Raw genomic sequence first — 26,553 nt, forward strand, 5'->3', positions numbered from 1 at the left:
AAAGTGGTTAAAGGAAGTTCAAAAAAGATCATTGAAGTGTAATTTTTAGTTCTTGTGATACTGATAAGCAACGTATGGCAATATTTATATATCAGGACATATTTTATGTTTAATTTAATGAAGTCCTATGCATTGAACACATTTTTCTAGTATTCAAATACCCCTTTGAATTCTACATAGGAGTATATAAAAATAGACTTTTCATCACATCAAATTAAAGCCTTACAAATGACCCAAGAGCAGTCTCAACAAATGAGATAAAGCAAAAAGGAAAGTGCATGTGTTCCTCAGAATGAATTGTTATATTGTATTGCCTAATAATCTATATATTTTACTCTTTATCTGGTCATAGTTGGGTCTGCTGAAAGTCAGACGGGACCAAATCTGGTAACTGATCAAGCTCATCAGGTAATCACTCGTACACAGTATTTTTGCATATGATTTGTTTAACTGGCCATTCATATATACATAATAAAAAGTAAGGGTTAGCTTCTTTAGGATTAAATACAAGTATATCATTTCTTATATAATTTCTTATGTTTTTCTGTTTTTTGATTGCTGAAATGTCCGAATAGATGAACAGCTTTAGCCTCTCTTTTCTTTGGAATAAGCCAAGAGGGAGGAGTTTAAACAAAGGCCCTTTCCACATAAAAAATGGAGGCTTGTGCAGAGAAGCCATGGTGTCCTGCTCTCAACACTACATGCTGCCGTTTCTGCTTCTAAAACCTTCAACTAAGACGGCTGTTTCCTGATTCTGCTGTTGGAAGCTACAAAGCATTGTTACATGGGGTTTGTATGTCAGAAATACTCGAAGTAATCACAATATTTTGTGGTTTTAAGACCTAGCTCTGTGCTTATTTTTCTTCCCCTGTCTCTGACTCTCACAGTGCTGCCCCTGCCTGCACTGAACAAAGATAATTACTCAGGAAACATTTCGGCCAATCAGGCGCGGCCTTGCATCTTGCTCGTGAGGAAAGCGACCAGTCAGGATCTGGCTAACATCACCGGGGCCTGATCGCCTTGCCTGAAGAGCGGAGCCTTCCCCGACTGAGGGCTGAGAGTGTCCTCCATGTTTTATAAGTGTTGACATAACAGTGTGTCAGGCAGCCATGCATCCACAGAGGTAAGCTCTGTCTTTTTTATCTCAGACTTCTGATAACAACATGGCTTCCTTCTTCTTGTTGTGCTGACTGTTGGTTTCTAATGATGAATGCGCACACCTTAAAGTCAGTTTAGTGTGCAGGAGGAGGAGGAGCTGGGGTGGATTGGAGGCCTCGTAAGGCCTCTGTGCTCCACAGTCCTGAGGGTGGGAGGGTGGGGGTTGGCTAACGACTCTCACCCTTGTTCTCTCTCTATGTCTCAGGGTCACATGAGTGCCCCAGACAACCAGCCTGCTATACAGGAGGCAGAGTGGACCATGAAAAATCCTTTTATTTTTTTTTTAAAATGCAAAAGAGAGTTGGATTTAAAAATGGCACACACATCTCCTTTCTGTTGTGGGAGTGTTTGTGTTTTTTAGAATGGCAGAGGAAGAATGGGGGATGGGCAGTGGAGGAAAGGGTGTATTATGTACTGTTTCTAAGTGGATTGGCTCTGTGGTGTTTTCTTGTGTCATGCCAGGATGGGGACTACATGCAAAGGGCAACAGATGTGCATGCTAGGAGGGCAGAGTGCGCAGGGCATCACGTCACTGTAACATTTTCATGTATTCATATGTGAAAAATATCTAGAATATGAAAACTGTGGCACAGTGTACACACATTTAGGAAGGCTGCACTAAGACTGGGTTTTCTACAATCCATACTCATCAGAGGCCACATTACAAACAAACACTTTGTGACAGGGTAATCCCCTTCCAGTTTTTCCAGTGCAATCTTTATAATCTAGTTGCCTCTATTTACACTCATAGGCCTGGAGTTTATTGCCCCTGGCTTCTGCGATTCCACAGTGCTGTTGTGAAACTGCTTCCTACGCTCTCAGCCAGGCAGTAGCCATTTTGTGCTGCTGTCTTCACAGATCAGACGGCATAAGCAAATATAACACACTACTCGTGGAAATAACATAAGACAGACATATTTTTAAATGTTTCAAGTCAAGGCAGTTTAATGTGAATAGCACATTTCAAACAGGGTCAACCCGAATGCTTTACATATGTATAAAGTGCATTTGAACAGCTGCTAAAAGTGTTGTTAAGAAGGATTGTTCCTACAAATAACCTGTCATGCTGTCCACATCATAGTCGGTACGTTGTGTTTTGTCATGTTGCACCATTTTAGCAGTCTCAGCTGCGCCGGGGAAACAAAGAATGATTTCTTTTTCTTGTGGCCTGACGCAAGGCATTTTTTTTCATGTAGGCAACATTCAGAAGAGAGTAAGGTTATAATCAGGAAATTACTCGTAGTTTAAAAGATTGCTATCTGTGAAACCAAAACCTTTACTATGCCACAATGCCTGATTGAGAATTTATGTTAAATTGTGTAACTATTAAATTTTAGATGGATATATGTGGGGCAAAGCTCTGGGCCTCTTTCTGTAGCATTGCAGGCTATAGAGAGGGTGACAGAGGTTGAATAGCACAGACACTGAGTTGTGCATGACAGCCACAAGGCTTTTTTAAAACATTAAGGGGGAAAAAAAAAAGCCCCCTGGTTTTATGCTGTCATAATCACAAATTACCAAACAGAACTGAAGGAAAATAAATCGTCCGAGGCAGAGGGAAATCTCTGCATTGCAGCAAAAACGCTTTTTAAGAGGAAGAGGGGAGCCTGCATACTGTGATCTGTGTGGCATAACACAGCCGACCAATAAAGTTCCACCCTGTTGGCCCTCCAGCCAATTGCAGCTGCAGTTGAGGTTAAAGATTGACAATCCGAGGGAGAGCAGCAGGGAGAGCAAGGCCTTCTGGAAAATTCCACAGCCATCTTTGATTCACCCTTTACAGCCTTTTATAAGATCCAGGTCAATTTTTTTTCCTTTCATACAGAATGCGCTGTGTATATGAGCAGTATACTGATTAGGTGCTGGGAGTTGTGCTAGATCAGGCACCTTAATTTACTTAAAGTCATTGTTTAATGAAATGCTTTTATTTCCCAGGAAAAGCAAAAGCTAATCCTATTCATTTCTTCAGTTGTCTGCATGTGTTTGTTGCTCTTATGAAAGCCGGTTGTTTCTTGTCGTATTGCTAAATCAAGTAATCTCTCTAGGGTTTTGTGTAGCAGACTGTGTAGGATACCTTTTTTTTTTTTCCGCAGATGTTTTCAGTGGCATCTCTAATATGATGCAATATAATGAGTGCAGTATGGTGTTCGCATTCAGTTGCATTTCTGGATTTCCAGACGGAGCCAGATATTTATCTGTTTAATGTGTGAAAATTGTTTATTGTTTTTACAAATGGAGAAGCTTTTCCATACAGCTTTGCCAGGACCTGACTGTGGTTTTAGAGTGGTGGTTTGTGTTTCTTAAAAATGAAATTTAATTATTCCATGACAGTAGTATTCACACAGAAGGAGGGAAGCCAAGATCGAATACAGGGAACAAAAAAAAAAAACAAAAAAACCCCCAACACACACAGATGAGAGCTTCTGACTTTGCTGGATTTTCCTGTGTCTCCCTCCCTGTGTTTCGCCTCTGTCTCTGTCATTGGCCGTGAGGCTTTGCCCCGACATAGACCATGTTTTTTTCGTAATGTTGGACTGTAATCTCCACAGATCTCTCTGGTCCTCCTGCATGGATGTGCCAGTGCCCGAGTCTCAGCCTTGGAGTGGGGGATGGGGGAGAGGGGGGAGGGGAGCAAGCTGTGGCCTCCATTTTCTGTGACGAGAGAACCCTGCTCGTCTCTCACAGGAGTGGAATCTAAAGACATTGATTCAGTGTTGTTTCCTTTTTTTCCGTCAGGTACTTCAGTACTTACTGAGTGGGAATACTGTGTTTTCTTGCACCTGACTATTATGGAATATATCTCAGAACCTGCTGAGGATTTATTTGTTTAACTCTTCTTATTTGATGGATCATAGCTGCTAATCTGAGAATGCACTTTGGATCTTCATACTTTTTTCTTTTTCCTTTTAACTTCTGCTAATCCTGTTTTCTTTGTAGTTACATAAATGTCTTGCCATTGGTGTTGAGACTGTGTTTTATAGGGTTGTTTGGCAGCTCAGGGCTGCTTGGTGATGGCGAATGTTCTTTTATAGGGCTGTGGCACACGTAGCAGAGTGAACTGGCTAACGGTTTCTTATTTTCATGTGGGCCTCATTTGTTCCCTCAGTCCGGAACAGGAAGGCCCCGGAGGGGTTGGGGTGTGTGTGACTGAGGGTGTGTATGTGCATTTGAAACTGCAGGCTAGATGATACTAGATACCCGTATGCCATGAGAAACTCTGCTCAACCCATGTTTGTCACTTTTTCAGACAATGCAAGCTATACTTGTATTCTCTCGAGTTTCAGATAAACCATCGGTGACTGTCACATTGACTTGAATGTTTTTAGGAACTGCTGGTGATTTTGCCAGAGTGACAAACTTTAATCTTAAACCCCTTTGTTGTCGATACATCGTGGTTTACTTGGTGTTATGAGCAAACGTTTATGAGTAAGCGTAACATCCAGATGAACAGAATCAACTTTTTTGGATTTCCTTACTTGGATGACTGAGCGTGCATCAAGACGTTACAAGCATAGGTTTGCTAGGCATTATGATCATATGTAATCGGTTTTGTTTCATTGATCAAACTCCTAGGATTTGCATTTTGAACCCTCCTTGCCTCTCAGTGAACTGACATTTGTTTTAACTTTTTATGGAATGTCTCTTTAAGGATGGAGGAGGGGACATGCAGAACATTCCTTTAGTTTCAGAACTGAAAAAAAAAGATTATCCCACAAATGTGGTTGACCTTTGAGTTCTACCCCGAAAACCACTCATCCTAGCGGGAAACCAGAGCTGTAGCCAAAGCTATGATCTGGTCAAGTGTGTGACCTGTCAGGGGTCTGTGGGTGGGTTTTCTTCTCTAGGCTTTTCAATAAAGGCTACATCCTTGGAACTAGGCCCTCTGTGGCTCTCACAAAGGAGGAGCCAAACACTCAAAGACCTTCATTTATTGCCAGACCCCTTTTTTTGCCTCAGAGGAAGTGGGATGCTACACAAGAGCAAAGGGAAATCAGTCGTTTCCAGTGCTACATACAGTATGTGTGTTGTGTTTTTAGGTTTTGATATATTTATTTATTATTATTTTAAAAAATGTTTGCCACTTTATAAACAAAGACGTAAAACAGCACCAGAACTGACAGAAGATTTAATGTGACTGTAATTAAGATCTAGGCCAGAAATGTGTTGTCAGATTAGCGTTTGAAGTTTATTAGATGTATCTCTTGCTACTGGTCTCTAACAATGGGCCCAAATCCTTCAGGGGTATTCTGTTGTTACTGAAGGGGCTTGAGAGGTGCTGTTATTTGCCATGGGGGGCTGTCCCTTCAGTGGTATGTACCAACTCCCCGTGGATTTTTTTTTTTCTTTTCTTTTTTTTGTTGCTACAGATCTACAGCTCTATACACCATATGTCAAAGAAAGCACTGTTTTAATATTGTGACCTAGTTGGACTAAAATGCTATGACTGCAATGTAAGGACAGAGGTGCAGTGTAATTACAGCTAAATGGGCCTACGTGTTGTTGCAAATCTCAGCTTGTGCTTAGCGGAGATCAGCGTTACCATGGTGATATTTATCCTCCTCTCTCTTGGATCATAAAGAACATTTCCAGACTCCATTGTAGATGATAATATGGAAAGTATTTTAATTTCATGAAACAAAGTGGGAGATGTTGTAAAATCAAATGAAAACAACAACAATGGAAATCAGCAGAGTCCCTGTTGACAGATCCTCTGGGACCCGGGTGCCTTAGGTGGTGTTCCACTTGTTTACTGCTATGCTGATGTGGTTTCTGAACACCCTTTCTGACTTTGTGTTTGCCTCTCTTTCTGTGTTTCTGTGTGCTCCTGTTCGGTGCTCTGCAGTCTGGCTGAGGAGGAGATAAAGACAGAGTCTGATGTGGTAGAGGGAATGGATGCATCTGTGCGATCCAAAGGTAAGTCTCTAAGGCCGAGGACCTCACATTAGGAGCCAAGCATCCAACACAGCTCAGTTACAGAGAAGGTAGAGGTTATTTAGTGTATGTTTTGAGGAGAAGAGTCTTAATACATTTTGCTGGTCTCTTAGGATTGCAAAGATAATCCATTTTTCCTGACAGTCTGCCTGCTGAATCTACACGGGGTGTAGTTAGTTCTGAGGAAGCCCTCTAGCCATTTATTATGATGAAATAGTAATTTGACGTGTATAAGTGTTGTCTTCAGTAACTGCTTTTCAGACTACTGTGATTGCTGTGTTAGATGGAATATTAGATGGTTAAAAAATAATAGTGCTGAACACTTAATCTATTGTACTGCTCCCTTGAAAATAAATAACTTCAAAATACTCTTCCTCCCTTGGTTTCTCAAGGGAAGACGTGTGGGTCGATGACAGTGATGTATCATAGTTTTATAGTTTTGTTTTTTTGTCCTCTTTTCCTCTTTTTGGTAATTATTTTTCTTAAGCTTATGTAATGTGTTGGCTGTAAATACACTGAACATTACAAGCTTGACTCCTATTGTGTGATGACATGATTATCTTTATGCATTCAGTCCCTGATCCACCAGGGTCAGCAGAAAGATCAGTGGCACCACAGAAACGAAAGGTGTCGAGTCCCACCCATTCCTCCAATGGGCACTCTCCCTCAGACACCTCCCCCAGCCCTCTTAAGAAGAAGAAGAAGCCAGGGGCCATGAATTGTAACAACAAAGACCAGGTAAGGGCTCTTGTAAGTGCAAGTTCATTTTGAAATCAGGTGTGTTCTCAAAGGCTATTTCTTTATCCAATTTCAATAATGGGCCATATACTTTCATAGAATGTTAAGGCCAGGGTTGTGCCTGAAAACAACCATTTCATATGATGTGCTATCTGACCACATCAGAAATCAGATATGTTTATGATCAATCTAACCGCTGTATAAACACAGCCATAATAAAGTCTATTTTCAGGGTCTTGAATGGGAAGTGTTTAGTGTTATTTATTTTTTTTGCCTCATGCTTCCACAATTAATGTGTACAACATAGAAAAAAGATCTTAAACAGTTAAAATCCAATATATATATATATATTTTTTCCCCACTGCATATAGTTGGCAGCAGATTATACCTTCCACTTCTGGAAGTCTGCTAGGGTCTGTTTGAGTCCTAGTGACGTGAATTTCATCATCAGACAGTTAGAGGGAGGATTGATGCGGATGTCCGTGTACTTGACTTTTTGTGACCACATGGCCTCATTCATGGAGAATTTACATTACAAAGCACCAAGTACATATGCTTCCCAGGCAGCACACTCCGAGTGGACATTAAAGACGTATAACAGGATTGACTAGTTGGCTGTCAGGTCTTCAGCTGTCTGTGTAAATGCCAGGCTTTAGCCAGTTGTTGGTTTTGAACATGAAGGGTGAGACAGAGACCTCCTTGTCCATCATCAAAAGAGTTGAACTAGGAGGAGGGGGTATCTGAAGTATTCAACAAGAATATGTTACCAGATGTACTGGTGCTATAGTCTGAAGTCAGAATTGTCAAATAGACAACTCAAGTTGGTTTTCCAGCTCAGAAAGTCAGAGCAGCCCCACCAACAGTGACTTAACAATCCAAAGTGGCAGCTGTGAATGTAAACCGTAGTAAAATTTCAGTTTTTTTTTAAAACTATACTGCCACGGTTTTGTATTTTTGATTCGCTAAATAAGGTAAAGCAACACTATTTATTCAGGCTCTATTTATTTTTAAACTGCAGAAATCAAGCATTGCTTACTTGATGCATAAATGGCTATGCCTTCCTAACAAGCAAAACAAAGCCTGTTTTCCTTGTTTTTCCAACTTTACTGGAATGGTAGTGAGCTTTGACTTTTTTGACCAGCGTTGACTTTCAAGGTATACAGAACCCAGCAATAGTCTCATCTAAATGTGCCTGTGAGAACACACTGATTTTGATCATAATCTCTTGAATACTGGCCATTTTTAAAGTAGACCCACCATACAGGAATGTGAGGTGTCTTGTGAGCTGCCACAATTCACATGAATTTATTATTTTGGAAACAAGTCCTTTAATGCAACATCAGTCGCCAATGGTCTTTAACGTTGGCATTTAGTACCAAATAGCCTAGATGGATATGGTTTTTATTGTTTGCTTGGTGGATAATGTAGTGTTGCGTGATTCCTTTTAGTCCTGTGTTGATCTTGCATGATATTGAAAGCTAATTTAGCCCTTTTTGTATAATTTGGCAGGTATGTGACGTGAGCATAGTTATGTCTTCGTGGCACTGTTGGAATACATGCTTTGGCTCTCTGGGAAAGGTCAAATAAGTAGCAGCTGGATTTTAACACCACTCAAATTGAATGCCAAAGACTTGAATTTGGGCTAAGAAAGACTCTTCTGAGCCATCTATCAACTTGTATTCATGTAGTAACATGTTAACACTAAGATACCATTTAGGCATTTACCAGAGAGCCACATCATGCAATGTTTACTTTTTAGGTTTAAGATGAGCCATGTCTCAACTTGCGCTGTAGAACCTGTTTGGTTAGTATTGATTTCATTTGAAGCCGTCACATGACTAGATGTTCAGATTATTAACTGATTTTCTTAAAACAATTTTGTGTTGGATTGATTGTCTTTATTACCTTCTATGCTGCTTACCCTGCTTATCCCAGCTTGTTTCTGTTGCACTGCACCTTTTTGTGTTCCTGCGTGTTTTTTGAAACCTGCCCCCTTGTTTCTCTTGCCTGCATTTCAGTCAGAGCTAAGACATGGTCCCTTTTACTATATGAAGCAGCCAGCACTCACCACAGACCCTGTTGATGTTGTACCGCAGGACGGCAGGAACGACTTCTACTGCTGGCTGTGCCACCGCGAGGGCCAGGTGCTCTGCTGTGAGCTCTGCCCCAGGGTGTACCACGCCAAGTGCCTCAAACTACCAGCTGAGCCCGAGGGCGACTGGTTCTGTCCAGAGTGTGAGGTATCTTGCTGTAGTCATGTGCATTTGTGTGGGTGTACACAAGTAATTGTGGAACTGTGTGCCATGAACAGCAGAAACTACCTTTCAAACTCATGGCTCATGCTTCTGTGAGCATAAGAGACGACGTTAGAAGATTAAAGTTTTAGATCTACTTATTCACTTCTACATGTATTTGTTACATAATTCTTCAATTTGGGATACACTAACTGCATCACAAAAAAGTGATTTAAACTTTACGCAGTTTTAGATATGAATAGTATCTCTTTATTTTACCAATTATTGTCTTGTTTTTTTTATTATTATTTTGTTGCAGAAAATTACAGTCGCTGAATGCATTGAAACCCAGAGCAAGGCGATGACAATGCTGACAATAGACCAGCTCTCCTATTTACTCAAATTTGCACTCCAAAAGATTAAACAGCCTGGGGTAAGGGGTGTCTTCAAGTCTTTCTATACCCAGTTGCGTGTTTCAGATTCAACCAAAGATTCTGGAAATATCCATGAGGAAAGTGTAATTGATGTGTGTTTATTTCCTGTTTGTCTAATCTGAGCAGACTGAGCCCTTTCAGAAACCTGTATCTCTGGAACAACATCCAGATTATGCAGAGTACATCTTCCACCCCATGGACTTATGTACTTTAGAGAAGGTACTCATATATAGATTTTTTTTTTTTTTTTTCTGGAGAAGTATTAACAATAAAAAAACAAAACAAAACTAGAATTAGAATGAAACATGAAGTATGAGGTAAATATGCATATAAAATGCTGGCAAAAGTGCAGTTGCTTGACTGATTATTATTTTCACTGTACTATAGAATGTAAAGAAGAAGATGTATGGCTGTACTGAAGCTTTTCTTGCTGATGTGAAATGGATCTTGCACAACTGCATCATCTATAATGGAGGTAGGCAACTTTGATGTACGTCATTACTCCCTTTACTGTCGTAAGAATATATAAATTAAGCTTCAGCGTCGTTTCCAGGCAATCACAAATTAACAGCAACTGCAAAAGTCATTGTCAGGATCTGTGAACATGAGGTAAAGCAACTTTAATTACTTGGTGACATTTTTGTAAATGTGTCTTATTTATGGACTTGCATCATCTTCATTTAATACTTTTTGTTTTCTTTTTTTCTTTTTTAGATGAATGAGATTGAGGTGTGTCCAGAGTGCTACCTGTCCGCATGCCAAAAAAGGGAAAACTGGTTTTGTGAGCCATGTGTAGGTCTTTACATTAATTTAAATCCATAAAAGTAACAGATTTTTTAAAACATTTTTATACGTCTTAGCTTGGATATCAGCTTTGAAGCACAATATTTTACTGTTTTGCTCTATCCAACAGAGTCAACCCCACCCCCTGGTTTGGGCTAAGCTGAAGGGCTTTCCATTCTGGCCAGCAAAAGCACTTCGTGAAAAGGATGGGCAAGTAGATGCACGCTTCTTCGGGCAGCACGACAGGTGAGATGAACCTTTTGGGCACTATAGATTAGAGATGGCACGATACCACTTTTTTATGTCCGATACCGATATCATAAATTTGGATATCTGCCGATACCGATATGAATCCGATATAGTGTGTTTTTAATCAATAAAACTGTTTTTTAATATCTTGCTGCATTTTGTATAAGTTCATACTCAAGTTTTAAAAAAAAAAAACCACTAAAGCTATTCTGTTATACCTGTATGTTTATTTAAAAAAAAAAAAAAAAACAAAAAAAAAAAAAACACACTGCACCCAAAATATTTCATATTTCAGCAACACTGATCCATCTAATAAACTTAAACCTGCACCAGCCTTCCTATTCTGGTATTTTAAAGAGTAGTTAGCAGAAATATTAAGCAACATAACTAATAGAGTTGCAAACTCCCAGCAAAAAAAAAAAAAAAAAAAAGGGGAACCACCCTCCACCTCGTGATGCTTAATCGACGTAATCAACTATCAACTATTTGATGCAGTGTGAAAAAAATGCACAGAAATAAATAATTTTTCAAGAATAATTAAATAGATTCAACATCTTTCTTCAACAGAATTGCAGACTGCACAGATGGTATCTTCCCAAAGGAAAAAGTACTATAGCTTACTTGGGTATATTAGACTTAGTTACTATACACAGTAATGGATTTCTATACATTTTACATCAGATTAAAACTTTAGGTGTAAGATTCAGATAATTATTTATTAAAAGCTAGACATTTTAAATGAGAATAAGAAAGAAAAGTATGTCTTTGTGCCCCCTTTTCCCTGTTCATGCCCTATCGGCCCCCCTGGCTAAACTTTGCTAGATCCGCCCCTGCACAGTTACCAGCGGTCAGCTACGTAGAAAAGGATCCTGGTGTAGAAAGTAATATTAAATAAATTCTAACGACAGCTTATCAAGGTTAAACGTGCTGCTGTTGTTCCGCCGCTGGTTTCCTCTTTCTGGTGCAGAGTGGGCCAAAAACAAAGAAGAGAGACGGACTCGCGACAGAAAAGCCGATCAGCTGATTGTTGATCAGTTTCATGATTGAAGTAGCGGCAGGAGAGGGAGAAGAGGCAGTCGCTCCATATATCGTTTGTTAAGCTTAACGCTGGAATGCTTTACAAACATTCAGAGATGAACTTACACACTTGCTTTACTTCTCTCTGGGATAACTTCCTCGGAGATGAAATGCCGGTTTGGTAGTGAGGCTACAAATGCTCAACCAGACCACCGACCGGTCTGGCACGCCACAGCCGCTCTATCATGTGATGCATACTGCTCCGACGTGCTACGGTTATGAGCCGAGTTACGCCGTGTCGCAAGTTTTGTGAGGTACTTTTTTGATATTTAATGGATCAGATTACATTTTTTATTTCTCTCCGATATCCGATCCAGTAATTTAAGTCAGTATCGGACCGATACCGATACGTAATATCGGATTGGTCCATCTCTACTATAGATGAAACTCTCCTTGTTTTAGAGGTTTAGAAAAGACCCGAGTCGCTGCATCACCACTGGATATTAAATGTATTAAAACATTATTTTGTTCTGTTGTTGCATTTCCACATAGGGCCTGGGTTCCCATCAACAACTGCTACCTCATGTCCAAAGAGATCCCTTTCTCTGTAAAGAAAACAAAGAGCATTTTCAATAGTGCCATGCAAGAAATGGAGGTCTATGTGGAAAACATTCGCAAGAAGTTTGGAGTCTTCAACTACGCACCCTTCCGCACTCCGTACACCCCCAGCAACCAGCTACAAATGCTGGTGGACCCTTCCAACCCCGGTGCTGGTACAGTGAAAACAGAGAAACCAGATAAACTTCGCTTCAACTTTGATATAACTGCTTCTCCTAAGATGGTCCTCGGCAAGAGTAGCACACCCAGTAGTATGAATCGGCGGGTCTCAATGACAGACATGCCTCGGTCTCCCATGAGTACAAACTCTTCAGTTCACACAGGGTCTGATGGAGAGCAAGATGTGGAAAAGGGCAACAGAAATCCTGCACTCCATTACAGCACTGGAGAGGAATCAATGGACTGTACTGGTAAGTCTTCTCCACTCTGGTTGCATTAACTCTATTTATGTGATTTTAAAATTAATTTATTCACCATTATAAGCTTTTTTTTTTTTGCTTTTTAAAAAAAATAAAAAAAATCTTTTTATTACAGCATCTCCTGTTTCAGGGAAGATGGGTCCTGCAGGCAGCGTGTCAGGTAGTCCAAAGCCCTTTAACCCTGGACTGGTGCCAAAGCAGGAGAGGACTGCAGGGACAGGTGGCATCCTCAATCTCAACCTGGGTCAGTAACAAAAAACAAAGGGAGACTGCATTTATGTTCTCACAAAGGCTAATAATCAAAAAGTACTTAATAATTCATAAATTTGTGACTAAACAAACATTTCCATGTTCATTTCAGATCGAGTCAAGGCTGAAATGGATCTCAAAGAGCTGAGTGAGACTGTTCAACAACAGCAGCAACAACAAGGAGTCCCTGCGCCCCCTTCTACTCCAAAGAGACCCATCAGGAGCTTGGACAAGACTATTGAAAGCTGCAAGGCACAGCTTGGTACATACAAAACCAGTTTGTGACATGACTTGCTGCAGAACTCTATTCTTGTACTGTATAAGTCATTCGAACTTGTCAATGTAATGATTAATAACAAATCTAAGAATTTAAGTTGTGGATTATTTCTCAAGACTAATTTGAATTCGGCAATTTTACAAATGCATCATGGTAGTTCTGACTCGAATCAGTGGGGGTCATGAGTCTGTGTGACTGCTGCTGACTAGGGTTTATTAAGCTATTACCAGAGAAAGGGTTCATTATTTCTTTCTATTTGCTTCTGACAGAAATAAATTAACACAATGTCCATTTCTTAATATAGGTATTGATGAGATATCTGAAGATGCGTATAAAGATGTGGATCACAGTGACTCTGAGGACTCTGAGAAATCAGATTCAAGTGACAGCGAGTATCTCAGTGATGAGGAACACAAGCCAAAAAGTTCAGCTCAGGAGGACAAGGACAAAATGGAGAGAAAAAGGTCTAAAGCAAGCACGGATGGAGAGAATAAGGAAGGAGCTTTGGCAACGGGGGATAAAGCCACCCCTGAACCCCCACTCAAAGAGAAGCAGGGTAGCAATGGCCCAGATAGAGACCTCAAGGACAAGCCCAGAACACCCCAGTCTCAACCCCCTGCTGACAAACCCAAAGCCCCAGAGGATGTCAAAGCAGCTGCTGCTACATCAGCAGCTGAGCAGGACTCTGATTCTGAAAGAGAGCTTGTGATTGACTTAGGGGATGAACATGGAGGTCGTGACTCAAAGAGGGCGAAAAGAGAGCTGGGATCTTCCACTGCCAAAACTCCCAAAGAGTCTAATGTTGCCAAGCTGGAAGGTGAGGCTTGGTTTTTGTTTTTTTTCTTTTGTTTTTTTTGGTTATATGAAACATCACAGTGTCAGATATGGGGAATTGCACGAGTTAATGCATGATGTGAAAGACCACGAAAACCTTCAGATTAAACTGTGCAGTGTTTCTCTGCTGGTGGAAGACTGTGTAGGTGACGTAAGGGTAGTCATGAGCTTATTGATTGAGTTGATGCACAAACAGGGTCCACATTGAAGAATCATCGCAATCTTAGCTGCGATTATCACAGAAGTCGACCTCTAAAGTCTGCAAAACAACATCTGGATAAGCTGGAATTGTTTTGGAAAGAAGGGCTGTGGGCAGAGGAAGTTAAGTTTGAGTGTTTTCGCCACAATGACAAGCAGGAGGGTGGGGGGGCGGAAATATAAAACTGTGGCTTTGTTTGGCAGTCGGTGGCAGAGAAACATTACTAAATGGAGAGGACAATATATTCCAGTAATTATCAGGAAGCTTTGCTTTCAAATGCCATGCATTCATACAAGAAACAAAGTGACTGGGTTCTATGTCTACATAGTGATCTCAATCATACTTTGAAATGCTCTATGGGTAATAAAGTAACAAAAAATTTTAAAAGTAAGACTACAATGATTCTTTTCACATTCTTTTTCTTTTTATAGAAACGTGAGTAAATTGCTGTGTGTCAAAGGGCGTTATTAGGTGCTACCTTTGCTGAAGCATTTCTACATGTCCTAATTAATAATCTTTAGTCTTAAATCATCATCGGAGGAAGGCTGAATATCAATTTCAGTCTTCTAAAGTCTAAATATAATCTTATATAAGCTATAAAATGTTAAATCTGTTTAATGTGGCTGATTTTGAAATGCAGAACGCCTCACCCATAAGAGACTTTTTTTTTACTGCTTAGGCAAACTGCCTTCATCTGCTGCATCAGTAGCACCAGCACGTGATGTTACATCCAGCATGAAAGACTCATCGCAGCCTTCTGTCACATCGGCGCTCAACCTCGTTTCCTCCGCCGCTTCTGCTCAGCCCAGTGCCACGACCACCACCAGTGGATCCACCAGTGCACCTTCTCCTGTCTCCACTTCTTCACCAGTGACTACAGCTGTAAAGAAACAGCGTCCCCTACTGCCTAAAGAGACTGCTCAAGCTGTGCAGCGGGCTGTAGTTTGGAATCCAACAAAGTTTCAAACGTCTTCTCAGAAGTGGCATATGCAGAAGATGCAGAGGCAACAGCAACAGGATGGAGAGCAGTCGGCTGTACAGACGCGCAGCCCACAACAGCAGAACTCTTCTTCAAGCACTCGCTATCAGACCAGACAAGCAGCCAAGGGTATATACACCCATACAATTAGTCATCTCCACGTTAGTCACCATGAGAAAATAAAAAATGTACTCGAAGTTTTATAATTTCCCTTTAATTTTTTGTTATCATCATCATCCTCTGCAGGGCAACAAAAAGACCCACCTCTGAGTGCATCCTCATCAACATCTGCCCAGGTCACATCTGGTAGCTCTTCTTTTATGTCTGGTGACTTGCAGATCCCCACAGTCTCAGCTGATGTAGCTGCAGATATAGCTAAATACACAAACAAAGTAAGTTGGAGCCTTTTCATATAATTAAGATTCTACTCTATTAACTTTGTTTGCAAAGGTTATAACTGAGTATTTCAACAGTAATGTCACATTTTTACCAATACTTTGCAGATTATGGACACAATAAAGGGGACGATGACTGAAATCTACAATGATCTTTCCAAAAGCACATCGGGAAACACGATTGCAGAGGTAAAAATTGTCAGTCAAAGGAACACTTTCTGTGGTAATAATACGTCAGTATTTATAATCACAGTGTATTTTTACCACAGATTAGACGGTTAAGGATAGAGATCGAGAAGCTCCAGTGGCTCCATCAGCAAGAGTTGTCAGAGATGAAGCACAATCTGGGTAAGATACCCGTTTACCTCTGTCACTCCTCAGAGCTTATTTGATCTTCAACCTGCCTTTTCCTCGCCATCAAATTTTAAACAGGTGCCGACATGGTATACAAGTTTCAAGTTATTTGTTTTGGTGTCTTTTAAATGCAGAACTAACAATGGCAGAGATGAGGCAGAGTTTGGAGCAGGAAAGAGAACGATTGGTGGCTGAGGTGAAAAAGCAAACGGAGTTAGAAAAGCAGCAAGCGGTGGACGAGACCAAAAAGAAACAGTGGTGTGCTAACTGTCGGAAGGAGGCCATCTTCTATTGCTGCTGGAACACCAGTTACTGTGATTACCCCTGCCAGCAAGCCCACTGGCCAGAGCACATGAAGTCCTGCACGCAATCAGGTAAAACAAACATACCTGTGAGATAAAAGAGGATTTAATTATTTATTTATTTTTTAAAGAGTTAAACTATTAGTCATTTTTAGCTTAGTTTTACTATGGTGACACCTTCTATATTTACCTGTCATTTGTTGGTCATGTAATCACTGCATCACACTTTTTAGAAGGAATAAAGTTGCTCACTGAATAAACAGACCTATAAATGACACACAAGATTAAGAAATTAGTTAGAAGAAGCAGGGTAGAAATGGTTAGGAGCTTTATTACAACAGACTTGTCATCAGTCTTTTGTTTAGTTAATGCTGAAGTGCTCTTCAGTTTTAGTGGGATATTCTTTTTATTTTGTATTCTTGCATTGCATTCCTATTTGGTAATTTTTAATGTGGTGTCATATTTAATGTTAGATTTAAATTCAACATGAAATCGTTTTCAATTTTGTCCTTTTTTCTTCCCCACTCTTATTTGGTAGCTCAGCCCCCTAAAGTACAGCGCAACTGTGAAATCATAAACACAAATGTGTTACATCATTAATGAGAATTGTAGACATTTTTTCCCTTCTTACCTAACCAGTGGTTTAAGAAACAAACTGTGCAAAGATGAATTAGACAACCTGTATATATTCTCTTCTTAAATCATTATTATTAAATTATTATTTATTTATTTAAAATATAAACAGCCACAGCGTCGCAGCAGGAGCCGGAGGCAGACCCCAACCCAGAGCCGTCAGTCAAATCATCAGGCCACTCTCCCGCCACGCAGACCGTGCCTTCAGGCTCAGGATCAATATCGGACAAAAGCAACTCTCCCACATATATGGACAAAAGCAAGGACAGTGCTGGTGTTACTGTGACCTAACTGCTACACTACGGGCATATTTTGGGAGGTCACTGTGGGACTCTTTGGTTCAGATGTGGTGCCGGAAGGCCCACACCTCTGTGACAAATCGTTTTTTCCCATTCCCTTATGTACATCTAGTTTTTGGTTCAAATGACATTCTCAGTTTCCTCATCTACGTTCAGGTGGATTCACCTTGTGAAAGCTGTCTGTCTTGAGAAATAAATGTGAGTCTATATGTTTTCATACTGTAGTTATGTTACAGCTCTCTCACCACTTTCTCAGCTCTGAGCAAGATTGTATGAATCCACATAATACTTCTGTCTTTATCACTTCCATTGCTGCTCCTTCAGGGTTGTTTTATTTTGCCGACTGTTCTCCATATTGTGAGACAAAACATTTGAAACAGCCATCAACATTTATCATGGTGCCATCAGAGATCTTTTGACTGATGCAAGTTTTATCTTTGGTATAAACCACCGCTTCATGCCAACTAAGGTGTTTGTTTGTTTTTGTTATTTTATTTTTTTTTAATTTAGCAATGCAAGTTCAAAAATTGTTTCAGCCATGTCCTCTTCATGTCAGTGGTGGCATTTTTGTCTCCTACCAGTTTTGTATTGTAGTTTTATGTTGTATAGGACTACAGAAAGAGATCCAATTTATGAAAATGAACTAAAAATTTAAACTGTACAAAGTTTTTGTAAGAAGATACCTGAACAATATTTATAGTGTTATATGTTTTTATAGTATGTTTGTTGGAATTACATTTCTATGTGTTTAAAAAAAACAAAACAACAAAACAAAAAAAAGTTATTGGAAAGTATATTACTTTATATGAATGTCAGCTCTAAGCAGAGTCAGTTTGACCAGATATCCAAAGTAAATCCTGGTCAGACTGCTGCTAAGAACTGGGTAGACATAAATAGAAACTGCATTTTGGCTGGATATTACTTCCTGTGAGCATGTCTGTTTTGAGCTTGTGTCTCGTTCTTGTTTACATATTGTATATAAAATAAATGGATCCGTGAAGAAAAAAAATTAAAAAATCGTCAGTTTGGTGCATGAGTTGTTTTGAGTGTGATGTGAGAAAGATTTTGACGGGGGGAGGAGGGGGTGGGCAGCAGGGAATTATTTGTTTTATTCATTCCTAGTTCGGCCCCATTTACCAGCACAACCAGTTTGAGGTGGCTTTGGATTGAGAAGTCTGCATGACTTTAAATCTACTTTCTCCACAATTAGTTGTTTGTTTGTAATATTTTATTACCAATGTGTCCTTCACAGACAAACTGGGGTCAGTCATCCAAAGCAATGGACAGTGCCACAAGAGAGGTGAAGAGAATGCAGGCATGGTGGAGGGGGTCCTTTGAAGTGTAGTTTGGAGAGGGTGGCACTGACATAAGGAGACAGATATTCACTGGGAGTGAACAAAATTAGGAATGAGTACATCAGAGGGACAGCACTGGTTGAGCCCTTTGGTGACAAAATTAGAGACAAGGCTGAGAAAAATGCAAAAATCAACACAAATAAAAAAAACGAAACACATTTCAAACACATTCACTTTAGAAATTAATAGAAACCAAACTGATAAAAAAAACTCGTAATGGAAAACTAAAATAACACAAGCACTAAACATATTTGACGTTATTTATTTTAGCACAGTAGACCTCAGTGTTGGACATCCTCTTCAAACCCAGTGAACGGCGGACGAAGAAGAAACCACGTCGCTCTCCATGCGAATACTTCTCGCGAGAGTATGTTGCAGCAAGGTCCAGAAAATGGAAGGCTGTACTGTGGGTACTAGCTAGGTTGCCGAGCGACTCAAACCATAGCTGGAAAATTTATAAATTACATCGAAGGTATGATTTCCGTGTCTGTGTACGGGCGTTCAGCATTTAATTCTGTAGTCGGTATCGCTAATGAGACGTAGCGCTGCCGCGTAGAGTATTTATTAACAGGTGATTTAGAAGCTCAAGTTTAGCTTTAGCTACGCTAGCTGCAGAGAACAATGTCGTCGCCACCACACAGAAGACGCCTCTCTTTTACCTTTATGGAATAACTTGTGAGTGTTTGCGGGGTTTCAGGGCAAGGACGTTTCGTTTGCGGTTTTAAAACTGAATTAGGTGTGGCAGTTAAATTAGTACGTGCTGTGGTTTCATTTGGAGTACAGGAACATTATGGACTTCCCAGCCAGTCTTTGCTGAGTTTTTGCATAAACGTATCGCTCCTAGCAGGCCAGTTTTGCAATGTGAAGCATCAGTGAACACAGCAGCTGGTTGCACCGGGTAACATTAGCAGCAAGTAGAGCTCAGAAATTAACCAAAGTGAGAAAATGAACTGTGAATTTGATCACCATAAACGTCTCTGCGAGTTGCATCTCATAAACTGTTCATGCAGACTTCAGCCGAGCTGAATTTTAAACTCAACAAAGTAATTTGTCTACGAAGCAAAACAGGGACACAGCACGTGTTTACAGATGTGCAGTGCTGTAAAAAGTGCAAACATCTTTTCCTTTACTGTGGCAGTATGGGAAGACTTAATACAAGTTAAATCCTCAAAAGTACAAAGGCTAAGGTGATAAATTATACACATTAAACAACATTTCACCCCTCTTTTTACAACTGTATCCTACAGTTTGTTAAATTATATAGTTATTAATGTATTAATATGCAGTTTGTTTCTATTTAAAACTCCGAAAATGATTCAAAGATATTGTTAACATGACTGTGTGTTATGTGGTTTAATCTTACCTTATCTTAGCTTAAAGGTATCTGTAACCTTCCAACAAATCTACTTGAGCAAAAAGTACAGATTTTGCTACAAATTGTATTTAAGCCGCATTGTAAAATATCATTATTTCATGTACATTTCCCACATACACCCAATTCAGAAGTGGAAAACATTTAAATGCAGTCCAAAGAAAGCACTTGTACAGTGCTTGAGTAAATGTACTGACATCTTTGCGTGTCAGATGGATTAAGCCCAATGTTGGCATTGTTAAAAAATCAAATCCAGTTGTTTCACAGTTAAAATATAGGTTGATTTGATTGGCTGCCTGTAAGTTGTCAAGTCAGATTTATTCGTAAGCAAATTTTAAAAACACTTGTTGACCAAAGTTCCAGAAAATGATGTGGTTATGGGATATAGGTAAGAGATTGAAAAAACTGAAAACACAAAGTGAAAAAACATGAAGAACACAGGACAGATAAAAAAAAGTAACTCAGTCTGATTTAAAAGCCAAAGGAAAAAAAGGGTTTTCAAAGGGGTTTTGAAAGTGTCTGATGTTGGAGAAATCCATGTAACTAAGTGTACAATGAACAAATGCTCGTTTCAGGCATGGAATGCAGTCATGTGAAAAAGAACGTGGACTCTATGCAGTCCTGTGAAAAACTAAGTACTCCTTTAATGTTTTCATAAAAATTAAGAGGGTAAGGAGAAGCCAGGTGGTGCTAAAAAAAAATACACTTGATTAACTGATCATTATCATGTTAACACAGTACCAGAAGTGGATATCCATGCAAAATCACTTTAAGGTCAGTGCTCAAAGAAATCCCAAATGTTGATTCTGTTCATCTGGATGTGAAAAACATTTCTTCACTCATGTGACTTCTTCAGGCTGAGACTGAAGAAGTCACTTGGATGACCGATGAAACGTATCTTCCACTGAAAACGCTACAACTTTTTGGGATTTCTTCTGGGTTTGAACAGCGTGGCTTCCTTTGAATGTCAGCATTTCTTTCTTTCTTTCTGGATGATTGAGCATACATCAAGACATGCTCAAAGAAATGCTCAAGCAATGCAATGCCCGAAGAAAAAAACACACAAAAAAATGAGAGCTACATCTCACACTCTAAAGGCCTCAATATGTTAAATGTTTATAACAGTACAATTAGAAATGACTTAAGTATGGCTTATTTGGAAGGGTTGCCAAGAGAAAGTCTCTTTTCTTTATAAAAGTCATGGCAGCATAGCTTAGGTTTACAAAATTGCATTAGAACAAACTCCAAGACTATGCTGACATGTAAGCACAAATTCCTCATACCCACTGTGAATCACAGCGGTGGAGGGATGATGATTTGGGGTTGTTTTGCAGCCATAGGACCTGGGGACCTTGCAGTCATTGAGTCAACCATGAACTCTTCTATATACCACAGTACTTGGACTCAAAATTGAGGCCTTCTGTCTGTCAGCAAAAGGTTGGCTGACATTGGGTCATGCAACAGGACAAGGACCTCAAACACACCAGCAAACCTACAACAGAATGGTTCAGAGAAATACAGAAACATGGTGTTGCTATGGCCCGGTCAAAATCCAGACCTCAGCTTGACTGAAATGCTGTGGCGGTTCTTTAGGAGATCAGTACATTAGAGAATGCCTGTAAACCTGAGTGAACTGAAACATTGTAAAGAAGAGAGGTCCAAAGTTTCTCCACAATGATGTGAGAAACTGATAAAGAGTACAGAAAATTACTTCCACTAAATACGACTAAAGGTAGTTATATACGCTATTAGGTCTTTTATTGAGTCATGGGAAAACTTTTTTACACTTACAGTAGTTCAGGACTTTAACATTTTTCAATTCATAAATTGGTGACCCTCATGGTTTGTTCAGACATACCCACAACAGCAATGGAGACCACTGTGCAAGTGATCTTGGAAGTGTGTATACACATCAAAACAGTATTTGTGTTTAAGCAACATGTCATGCATTGGAATGTTACTACAAGGTGAACAAATATTGGTGAATAGTGGTTTTCCCCACTTGTTGTTGCTCCAAATCAAGGTGCATGAAGTTCAAGGAGATGGATGCATAAACACAATCTTGTGCCTGCCTATCTTTTAAGGCAACTGTATGAGGTTTAGACTTGTGTTAAAAATTATACATGAACATTGCATAGTGTAAGGCTTCCATTGCTCACTTTCATAAATTAAGATGCAGTCAGAGTATTGAGTAGGAGTTCATGTCAAAGAGACCCATTAGCTGGTCAGGAGCTAAAGTTAATACAGGGTATCAGAAATCCTCCTTCCATGAAGCTTTTAAATCCTTAGTGTTGAAACTGTCTGTGGTGCTAATGAATAAGTGGAGTTGGAGTTGAGCTTTTTAACTAAATTGTTTTTGCATATTTTTTTTAATCACCTGTCTCTAATGTAAATTGGTTTGGGTTTTTTTCTCCATCCATGATTTTTACAGGTTCACAGCAAGAAACATTGGGATGACTCTTTACACACCCTAAACACATTTGGTGTTTGCAGCTGTGCATACACTTTGCACAGGTACGTGTTTTCTGTTTTATTTCTTGTTCAACTTAGTGAATTGTAAACATAGTTTACAGACAATAACTAAAAGGATCTTGTAGGTTTGAACAGCGTGGCTTCCTTTAAATGTCAGCATGGACATGATGGACAACACCAATGTCGCTGATGATAATAATAATTCAGGTACAATCAGCCTGCCAGTTGCCTAAAGGTGAAAAGTGGGTGTTGCTTCTTTTTTTGTTAAATCAATTTCTTTCTGATTATCTACAGACGAACGGCAGATGCCCTCAGAAGAGGCCGAGTCAAGTGTTAGGCCGACCTTGTCACAGGTTAGAAAGTCTTGGGGGTTTCGACGAACAACCATTGCAAGAAGGGAATTCATGGAGGAGGTTGGAGACCTAACCTACAGTCCTCCAATTGTTCGACGAGGCAGAAATCGTCGAACTAACCAAACAGCAGCCCAGACCGCTACAGAGACCCCCACCACCCAGAAGGCTACTCGTACAGCAAGGAGTGTTATTGATGAACTTCAGTGGTCTGCCCCATCCTCACCTGTCTCTGAGAATAGCAAAACTGGTTCAGAAACTTCTGCAGGAGGCAGCCTTGATCCCAGCTTATGGCAGGATTTTGGGTCTGCTTTCCACACTGCCTTCACACTGCTTGGGGGCAGTGAGGGCCTGTCACTAACAATGTCAGATGAACTGGCAGTTCCTGACATTTTAGAAGCCACTGAAGCCATTGAGTCCCCTAATCCACAGGTTATAGATGAAACTGAGATGGCTGATAACATGGATGACATGGAGATTGTGCAGCCAGTTGCTTCTGACAATGCAGAGGGAGAAGAGATCCATGATGTGGTTTTAATCTCAAGTCACGAAGAGGATAGTGATGAAATGACTTTGCTACAGATTAAGGAACAGCTGGCTTCTAATAGCAGACAGGAAGACACGAAAGCTAGAGGAGGGAAAGGAGGAAAGGGAAAGGCCAGAGGAAAGGGGAGAGGTAGAGGAAGAGGTAGGGGCAAAGGTAGAGGGAGGGGTAGAGGAAAGGGGAGGGCTGTGGAGTTTCAGTCAACCATTGCAGATGATAAGGACAGTGATGATGATGTGGTGCTGGTTAGTTTAGCTGAGCAACAGCATTTACAAGAAGTGGAAAAAGAAACTGATCCACAAAGTCCTCCTGAAAAAGAGGGTTCGGCTGCTCTCTTTGATACAGCTCTAAGTCCTGCTCAGCAATCAAACTCAGACTGCATGATCATAGACAGTGACTTTGATCAGATTCCTGAGCTAACTCCCGGTCAGTTTGATGAAGTGCCGGAGGAGGAGGAGAAGAAAGATGCTAAAAATACAGAAGAGTTTTCAAGCATATCACACAATGAAGGATATGACTCAAATGCTCTGTTCTGCATCTGCAGACAGAAACAAGATAAGAGGTACATGTTTATATGTAGTAATTGGATTTCTTAGGCTGAGCTGTTCTTTCGGATGATTTGCATAGTTCAGCTGTGTACCATTTTCACTTCCTATTGTCTATTCACTGCTTTTTAAAGGTTTATGATCTGCTGTGACAGCTGCCAGGAGTGGTTCCACGGTGAATGCGTCGGTGTCAGTGAGACGCAAGGCCGTCAGAGTATGCAAGAGTACGTCTGCCCGCCTTGCACTATAAAGAAACAGAGCCAGTCTGAGTCTCACCCTCAGCCAGACCCTGAGCTTAGCTTTCCTGAATGCTTGACACAAAGTCCTACTGTTGAAGAAGGGCAAGAGGACCAGCAAACAGTTAAGGTTTGAATTTCATTTGGGTTGTCATCAGTCTTTACCTGTGTGACCACATACGTGCGATAGATGATTTTCATGAAGGAAGTTTGCTCTCTGGATTTAAGATGAACATCTGTTTTCAGCAGACTGTAGTGGTAGAGGAAGAAACAGAGGAGGAGGAGCAAGAGCAGGGTATTGAAGCAAGGCCAGACCCTGATGCTCAACCTGAAGCTGAACCTGAGCCTGAGATGGAGATGGATAGCTCTCTTCCCGTGTGCATTGGACCTGGTTGCTCTAAACAAGCACTGCCAGATTCTGTTTACTGTGGCAATGACTGCATCCTTCAGCATGCTGCTGTCACTATGAAGACACTCTCTGGCCCTAAGGTGCCCAAATCCAAAGGACGGGCACAGAGAAAAGCTTCCATGTCCAGACCTGCTGCAAAGGTAAGAAAAATTAGCTTGCAGACTGAGAAGAGTATTGAGGTGTGTGGGTAATAGATTTTCATCTTGGGGTCATTTCTGTAGTTTCAGGTAGTTAGTTTCAGTAACTGAAAAATCTTATTTTTTCACCCTATGTAAACATTTCAATCATAGGCTCAAAGGTCAAGTCGGACATCAAAGAGGCTAGCAGAAAAAGCTGAGCTGCGAGGTGAGGAGGAGAAAAAGGAGGATGATAGTGAGCAGGAGGCGGCTGCATCTCCTGTCATCTGTGACCCCAGACTCACAGAAGCTCAGGCTACCTCCACACCAGCATCAAACTTACACACAGCGTGTATGTATCATTCTATACTCACACATTCAAGCAGTTTACACACCATGCACAAAGTGCCTGTTTCAGAATTACAGATTTACCTTCCCCTTTTGAATCAATAGAATTCGCAATGAAACCATACACAAGTGCGCTCGCGTGCGCGCACACACACACACACACACACACACACACATTTTTACTTATTCCTTGGTTCATAGCAGGGGTCAGCAGTGGGTAAGTATGTTCACTTTTATAATTCCCCTGTTCAGTTGCAGTACCACAGATGTTCTCGTGAAACAATCTCGACAAGTCAGAATGCCAGTCTTACCGAAACACATGCATATAAAAACCGTGTCATAACAAAAATCCCTAAATGAGCAACACACAGCTGCGCTTGGTGACTATGTGTTCAAACAATGAGTTGATCTTTGTCTAAACCTTTTGCAAATGTAAAACTATATGAATGCAAGCTGGAACCAAGTTATTGTTGGGATGATCTCTAATTCTACAAACATTGTGACCCAAAGGGCTCCTGAAGACATACTTTCTCTTAAATTGATGGATGGAACAATCAGCGAAGCTTTATAAATCTTTTTGTACCATAAACAGCACATAAAACATACAGTAATGCTTAGATCTAGCATGGTGCTCCCATATTCACAGCATTACTCATTATTTAATAATTTAAGCACTCTTGTGCATTCTGTTTTTTATTATATTCTCTAAAATTCAAATATAACAAGTAGTAGCATCAGAAACTGAAAGTTTCCATTATAGATGTCTGGCCATGCAGTATAATGACATTGTTATGAGATTTGTTTTTTTAAAGAAAAGTAAAACACAAAGATTCATGAAATATCAGTTTTAGATGTAATTGATTCGATAGATGCCTCATCTCTTGTCTCTTTAGCCGAACCAATCACAGCCGCAGCATATAAGGGAATTTGTTTTGCAGCCGTGCATAATGAAGGAAAAAGAAAAATGCATACTCAAAGAAAAAACTTTTAAAACTGACAAAAACAGAAAGGATTCAATCTCTTTGAATTCGGCTGTTGTGGCTCCAATGTAAAACTGTTTGAAAAGCTATACAACAAAGTATTATATTTCTTTTATATTTGATATTGTTTTAATTTTGTCTTTATTCCAACATTTTTGAATTAATATTTTGTGTAACAATGAAATGTTTGTTCTATTTTATAAAAGTTAGTATAATAGCATCTCTGAAGTTAGTTCTTTATATTGAAGTTATGGGAAAAAATTGTTAAGAAGACAAGTGCAATGGGTAAGTCATCTTCAAATATAGTTATTTGGCTTATAACATATAATATGGTGCATTGTGACATACAATAAACAGTTTACATTCCATATATTTTATTTTATTCCACACTAGTGTATAAGATTATAAAAGTTAGTATAAAGCATCTTTAGTTCTTTATATTAAGTTAGAAAATTGTTAGAAGACAAGTGCAATGGGTAAGTCATCGTCAACTTATAACAGTAATATGGTGCATTGCGACATACAATAAACACTACATTCCATATATTTTATTTTATTCCACACTATATAAGACATTCCTGTAGGTCTTTGCCCAAAAGCTTGTTTTTATGAAAATTGATATGAGGCTTTCTTTTTTTCAGTGTTGAATAATAATAAGAAACTTTATTTATGCAGAACGTTTCCTTAACAAGGTTAAGTCTTAAACAGAAAGAAATTTTAAAT

General features: G+C 39.8%; 2 protein-coding genes across 10 annotated transcripts in view; both read left to right on the forward strand.

Annotated features, from left to right (window-relative positions):
* The first annotated feature begins 366 nt into the window (after nt 1-366).
* On the forward strand, nt 367-18,139 carry LOC116310906 (protein kinase C-binding protein 1-like). 7 transcript variants are annotated; one of them, XM_039604379.1, is made up of 22 exons: nt 367-408; nt 576-789; nt 888-1,123; nt 6,002-6,072; nt 6,665-6,828; nt 8,847-9,068; nt 9,382-9,495; nt 9,623-9,715; nt 9,884-9,971; nt 10,050-10,105; nt 10,211-10,288; nt 10,410-10,525; nt 12,098-12,573; nt 12,713-12,826; nt 12,944-13,093; nt 13,413-13,925; nt 14,821-15,249; nt 15,367-15,512; nt 15,624-15,704; nt 15,785-15,863; nt 16,004-16,243; nt 16,917-18,139. In XM_039604379.1, the coding sequence occupies exons 3-22, from the start codon at nt 1,110-1,112 to the stop codon at nt 17,093-17,095; spliced, it is 3,423 nt and encodes a 1,140-aa protein (XP_039460313.1). In that variant the 5' UTR covers nt 367-408; nt 576-789; nt 888-1,109; the 3' UTR covers nt 17,096-18,139. The 7 variants fall into 7 exon arrangements, with proteins under 7 accessions (XP_039460313.1, XP_031583695.2, XP_031583694.2 ...); XM_031727835.2 differs by having other exon boundaries at nt 369-408; nt 576-793; nt 12,698-12,826; XM_031727834.2 differs by having other exon boundaries at nt 369-408; nt 12,698-12,826.
* A 701-nt stretch (nt 18,140-18,840) lies between these two features.
* Nucleotides 18,841-26,553, forward strand: part of si:ch73-181d5.4 — a 32,848-nt gene continuing 25,135 nt past the window's right edge. The window contains exons 1-7 of one of the 3 annotated variants that reach the window (XM_039603889.1): nt 18,841-18,930; nt 22,262-22,344; nt 22,428-22,509; nt 22,597-23,758; nt 23,876-24,107; nt 24,224-24,526; nt 24,677-24,854. In XM_039603889.1, coding sequence (XP_039459823.1) covers nt 22,461-22,509; nt 22,597-23,758; nt 23,876-24,107; nt 24,224-24,526; nt 24,677-24,854 — 1,924 coding nt within the window. In that variant the 5' untranslated portion in view covers nt 18,841-18,930; nt 22,262-22,344; nt 22,428-22,460. The other 2 variants (XM_039603891.1, XM_039603890.1) reach the window with 2 other exon arrangements.

Source organism: Oreochromis aureus, linkage group 20, assembly GCF_013358895.1.
Source record: "Oreochromis aureus strain Israel breed Guangdong linkage group 20, ZZ_aureus, whole genome shotgun sequence".
In the NCBI taxonomy this organism is placed as follows: Eukaryota; Metazoa; Chordata; class Actinopteri; order Cichliformes; family Cichlidae; genus Oreochromis; species Oreochromis aureus.

Coding starts and splice junctions, on each gene's coding strand:
- LOC116310906 (XM_031727835.2), top strand. Junction 9,496..9,622: donor AAAAGATTAAACAGCCTGGG/GTAAGGGGTGTC, acceptor TAATCTGAGCAG/ACTGAGCCCTTTCAGAAACC. Junction 15,864..16,003: donor AGAGATGAAGCACAATCTGG/GTAAGATACCCG, acceptor TTTTAAATGCAG/AACTAACAATGGCAGAGATG.